At 40.7% G+C, this 6,034-nt stretch overlaps 1 protein-coding gene across 1 annotated transcript; it reads left to right on the forward strand.

The window, feature by feature from the left end:
- The first annotated feature begins 2,767 nt into the window (after nucleotides 1-2,767).
- Nucleotides 2,768-4,630, forward strand: LOC126234263 (uncharacterized). The gene is made up of 2 exons (XM_049942958.1): nucleotides 2,768-2,956; nucleotides 3,689-4,630. Exons 1-2 carry the CDS (start codon nucleotides 2,841-2,843, stop codon nucleotides 4,548-4,550), a joined length of 978 nt encoding a protein of 325 aa, XP_049798915.1. The 5' UTR covers nucleotides 2,768-2,840; the 3' UTR covers nucleotides 4,551-4,630.
- Nucleotides 4,631-6,034: the final 1,404 nt, after the last annotated feature.

Raw genomic sequence — 6,034 nt, forward strand, 5'->3', positions numbered from 1 at the left:
AGCGTCTGTGGTACCAGCACCATTGATCTGTCAAATCCTGTTGGACAGCATTTCTTCATCTTTTCCAACTGCGACTTCGCAGCTGGTGGTGGTGTGAAGTTACTTGCTCGTTGAGTTTTGCCACTTGTGCTGCCAGTTGTTGTATGGTGGGTTCGGTCGATGAGCACTGCTGTTGGGAAGTATTATTGCATGTTCCTGGCTCACTGACGTCAGATTCCATCACACTACACGTTCTTGGGCCTCTATCCTGGCTGTAGTTGAATTCGGAACACGCAGAAACTTCGGTTAAGGTGTTTGCGATGGTGTCTGCCTTTTTTGCTAAGACTTGCAATGGGAAGTCTGTTTCTGCTGCAATGACGGCACGGATGTTGGCAGGAAGTTTACGAAGCCATATTAGACGTAAAGACTCTTCAGGTAGGAGTTCCGGGCCGGCTAATGTACGTAAGGCTTTGAGTACTTGTGACCGAGTCTTGTCGCCCAAATCTTTGTATGCGAAAATTTTATGTAGTCGCAAATCTGGTGACAACGTATAATGCTGTATGAGAGCTTCCTTTAGCACAAAGTAATTTTGTTGCGACAAGGTTTCTTCTACTTGCTCTATCACTTCTAAATTTAGATGCGAAACCACTATATTAAATTTGTCAATGTTGTTAGACACCCCACGCTGCCGAAATATGCATTCAGCCTGCGTAAACCAAAGCTGGGGGCGCGTCGGCCAGAACGCGGAAAGCTTAACATTTCCGTGTCGCGCGTAGGTACTCCCATCTTTTGCGTTAACATCTCTCGTTTCGTTTTGTGGCGAATTAAAGGGCGTGGACCGCGATCCTTGGTCGAACAGACTGTAGTCTTCAATCTTGATTCCACTGCCCAATGCTTTTGTCTCTGAATTCATTATTCTCGTCGGTATATATATTTTCTTTATGCTTCTGCTACGATTTTTCGGGGTCACCACTATGGGAGCCTTTATATTTTATGAAGTAACAGCTTTTTCATGAGATGAGAAAACATTTTATTTTCCAAGCACAGATCAAAAACTAACAAGAATAAACAACACGTAACCAAGCCGACTACGGCAAAGATAAATATCTATCAGCTGCAGCTTTCACCCGCTGTTTTTGGCGCAGTGGATAAATGACGTCGCCACAAGATATTAGCGATATTAGTGACAGTAGATACTTTTAAGTGGGCAACATACAAGTGTGGGCGTGGAGGGCTCCCACTTAACGTTTACAAAAAATGTGAGCTTAAGCTTCTGTTTAGAACAGCACTTCCCCTCAAGCGCTCGGAATTTCCTCCCCACGCTTCCCCAGCCGACTGCGCACCTAGCTGCCACGTCATTTTGCGCGCACTATACAAACTGAGTCATGAAAGTAAAATGAAAATGGGGAACTGAACTTAACAACTGAGGAATAATAATAAAAACTCTAACTGTAGCCAGGCTTCATTAAATCGTGACAACAATACACTTTGCCCTGCAGTTCTCACACCTAGACAAGGAAGCACGATGTTTCTTAATAACTCTCTTATGTACAGTCACCTTCCTTGACACTTGTTTCAAATATTAGGCTGCGTTCACACTGCCGGCCGGGCCGGGCCGGGCTGACGCGTACTGTCTCGGCTCGTGCCTAGCCAGCTCAGGCCGACGTGTAGGGCACTCACACTGCGCGCCGCGCCGAGCCGGGTCGGCGGAATGGGGGAAAATCCACTTCTCCGATTTTCATGTTCTAAAAATTCTTAGAGGTATATAAGACTGCGCCACATCGTTTTATGAACTCATTTTTTCCTTAAAAGCGTTACTTACGTCGTGAAAAAAGAAAATGTCTACTTTTCGTTTCGCGTGATTTCTTAGTTTCGTAACGCTTCCCAGCCGATTTTGAAGAAATTATGCGGCTAAAAAATCTGATTTTTGTACACGTGCTAGTGTAACATCTTAGCTTCGTATTGAATCATTTATCTTTTCGTATTTCTTAACAGTCATTGTTAAATGATGCTATTTGTCAACGTTGTGCACTTGATTTACAGATCTTGTAGTGAAAAAGTTATGTAGCGGGTAGCTTACTGTTAGATCCGTTTTAGACCATACATTGTTGCGTATGAAATGTAGCTAAAAGTACCAAAAAGTTTTTGAAATGGTAATGACACTGATATCTGTCTCTGGTCACAAGTAATGCGAGATATTCAGTGGCGCCAGTGCCGCGTCCGCAAGCCACGGAGTTCGAGCGGTTACAGCTTGGTTTAATGTAGTCATATAATGCAGGACAGAAAAAAACTAATTACTAGTGATCAGTGGTGTAAAACTAATCACAAAAACAAACTGGAGATTTGTGATACGTTTACTGCAGAAACTGAAGCGCAATTCTGTAGTCTCGTTGTCTACTTTGACAGAAAAAAAAAATAATGGAGAGTTAATGAAACTACTGTAGATCGACACAGACGTGCGTTTCATTGTTCTTCATTATTTTTTTCCTTCCTTGGCGGGCTGCGCTGCACCGTCAAGGTAATCCCTACTCTTTGGCTAAATGGCTGCTAGTTGCCGAAGGCCAAATAAATAAATTAAAAAAAATCCCCACCCTTCGACAGCTGACAAGCAAGTCACTAGAAAACGCAGCTGCAGTCAACAGTTGCTCGCCTTTGGCTAGTGTGTGCTGTCGTATAGAACAATGTCTTCACTCTTTTATTGGTATTGTTTTGACTCTGCAGTTACTCGTCGAGTTTTGAAGTACAGAAGAACTAGGAGGTTATGGATTCATCCCATAAATAGCGACAGACATTTAGGAGAGTTTTTTTCTTTACATGAAGAACTTAAAAACTATCCTGAAAAATTTTATTCATATTACAGAATGAATCATAATACATTTCAGTATGTGCTGCAGAACATTCAAGACAAAATTTCGAAACAGAACACAAATTTTCGCAGAAGTATAACAGCAGAAGAAAAATTGTGTATAACGATAAGGTAAGATTCGTTAGTACACACTTTTTGGTTTGCAGTAGAACTTTGTGCAGCATTCACTACCTCCAATTAATTGTAGTCATGCTTTTGTATTTTAAATTTCACAAACGCTTACCTCTGAGGGGAAGAGAGTTTATGGGACTCCTGAGAATCATCAGTAAGTAATTAGCTTCGTCATTTTGGGTAATGTCTTGCTGTGCCTTCAACGAAGAATCGCAGATACACTCCTTCAGAATTTTCCAACTTTTTCTTCGTTTTTCTTCATGATGCAGCGCTTGGCAGTGGTGATGGTTCATCATGTGGAGCCACTGATGACCTCACAGAATTCTTTTCATTACCTTGTAAGATAGACAGACTGATATGCCCTTTGACTCAGTGGTTCTATTTCCACTGGTAAGGAACTGTGCATAGCTCTTGGAACTTAGGAAAATCATATGACAGAACAAAGCCCGAGTGGAATTGCATTTTAATATACTATTCCCTGGATCACATGACCTTATTTTGCCAAGTTATACAAGTTATTCTCTGTAACTGTCTCTCAGGTCTTTGCATTTCGATTTCATTATTTTAATTGAAAGAATATAGAAGGATGCAAGAAAATGTCTCTTTAATTATTTATTGTTGTATAACTATGAAATGACATTGACTAAGTAAATATCTACTGTGCAAACAAAACTGTAAAAACTTCGCCCAACACCACACTTGAGTAACACATTTTACGATTTTTTTTCTCAGGTATCTGTCCACTGGCATCTCCTTTCATGCACTAGCATCGTCATTCCGATTAGGAGTGTCCACCGTATCAGTGTTGGTGAAAGACGTTTGTATGGCCATATGGGAGTCACTTGCGCCCATTCATTTACCAACGCCAACTGTTTCTCGATTTAAAGAAATTGCCAGTGAAATGCATACGAGATGGGGATTTCCAAACTGTGTTGGATGTATAGACGGGAAGCACATACGTGTCCAATGTCCTAAACTTTCTGGCAGCATGTTTTACAATTACAAACAGTATTATTCGATTGTACTCCAAGCAGTTGCTGATGCAAATTACAAATTTATAGCTGTGGATGTTGGTGCCTACGGTAAACAGTCTGATGCAGGCGTGTTTAAAGAAAGTATGTTATATAAGAAACTTACAAATGGGGAGCTGTTATTACCGCCACCAACAAGACTTGAAGGAATGTGTCAGGAACTACCGTACGTCATTTTGGGAGATGAAGCTTACCCCTTATTAGAGAATTTGATGAGACCTTTTCCTCGCAGAAATTTGGACAACGAGAAGATTCTATACAATGATATGCATTCCAGAGCAAGAAAAGTTGTTGAATGTGCATTTGGTATAATGACCAATAAATGGAGACTACTGAGGAAGGAAATTGAAACATCCGTTGACGTAGCTGATCACATAGTCAAGTGCATTTGTCTACTTCATAATATTGTCATTGACAGAGAAGGATGCAATGTTGAAGCTGAAAAGTTTTGTAACAATGCTGATATGCAGACAGCTGGTGCCACATTCAACAGAAATTCCACATTACGTTCGAAAACTGTCAGGAACACTTTTGTTGAATATTTCGTTAAAAATGCAACTTAAAATAATTGAAAAACCTCTCAAATAAATTTTGGAATTGAAATTACTTTGCTATTTACTGTATTTTTTTGTATCTCATTTCACTGTAAATAAAACAAATAAAATTATAAAGGAAAATAATTTATATTTGTGCGTACTATCTGAAACACACTCCTTGGTTACTTCGTTCCATAATCTGGAAACTGCATCATTACTGTCATACTAGCCGAAATTCTGATACCAAATTGATGGACACAAGTTAATGTCATGTATATGTTATTCTGCATCCATTAAAGTAAGAACATCGCAAAAAGATGTCACAGACAACAGCTTATATAGTAACGTGCCACAACATGACTTTACAATGCATTGTCATCTCGTAGGGACATATTTCCGTCCCTCAGTGACACTCATATCTGCCTCCGTTTACAAGTAAATGCGAACTATTCAGTGGCGGCAATGCCGCGAACGCTGGCAAGCTATTGTTGTAAATGCATGTAGATTAAATATATGAAATAAAAGTAATTTCGCATGTATCATTATAATAAACGTAATTTTTCCTCACTTATTGTGAAATGTGAGGTAACATCTTAAAATAAAAGACGTGTGCAGTCACACTTGTGATGAAAGCAGAAGGGAGACGTGTGATGCGTGTACTGCAGAAGCAGTAGTGCTGCTCCACAGGCTCGCGCCTGCGGTCGGCTCGCGCCGGCAATATTAAACATTCGGAATGTCGTCGGCTCGGCTCCGGGAGGCTCACGCCGTGTCGGCGCGGCCCGGCCGCCAGTCTGAACACCGCAATTCAAAACCATGTGTCTGATAGCAAAGCGGGCGGCGGCCCGGCCAGGCTCGGCTCGGCCCGGCCGGCAGTGTGAACGCTGCCTTAGACAAGTCCGTGTGCTCCACTATAACATTTCTACAGCCCATGTTATCCATACACAATGTTCTAATAATAGGAAACCACCTAGCTACAAATACATAAAAAAACTGGATTACCTTAAAAGTTGGTTATTGATATTCTTCCATTAATATAATCTCATTTTATCTCCTCAAAATATGCCAGCAAAAAATTCTTTCTAAATAATTCTGCCTCCACTAGACGGCTGGCCATCTTCCTTTCCTTTGAAACGAAATACATAGCTAGACTCAGTAGACTGTCCAACACACGCTTCTATCCTCTTCAAAATGAAGTAAGCTCGCTGACCAAAGTATGTAGTATTTCAGAGGTTGAGTACATTTTGTGGCAGTGATATTTTTCATGTCTGGTACAAAGTGATATGAAAAGTGCGCGAGAGTTTTTTTCTGGACATGTGTTGTTTTTTTATCTTTTATCTTCTCCTAGTTTTTGTTACTTCTCTGTTGCTTTTTAGTTTCTTCTCATTGTTAGTTTTTGCGAATAAATATTTTTTCGTTAACACATTATACCGGACGGCTATGCAATTATTTGTTGTAGGCAGGTCGCTTACAAAATTGGTGAACGCGACGTGTGCTGAACACGCAACCTTCTG

This window comes from Schistocerca nitens, chromosome 2, assembly GCF_023898315.1.
Source record: "Schistocerca nitens isolate TAMUIC-IGC-003100 chromosome 2, iqSchNite1.1, whole genome shotgun sequence".
Lineage (NCBI taxonomy): Eukaryota > Metazoa > Arthropoda > Insecta > Orthoptera > Acrididae > Schistocerca > Schistocerca nitens.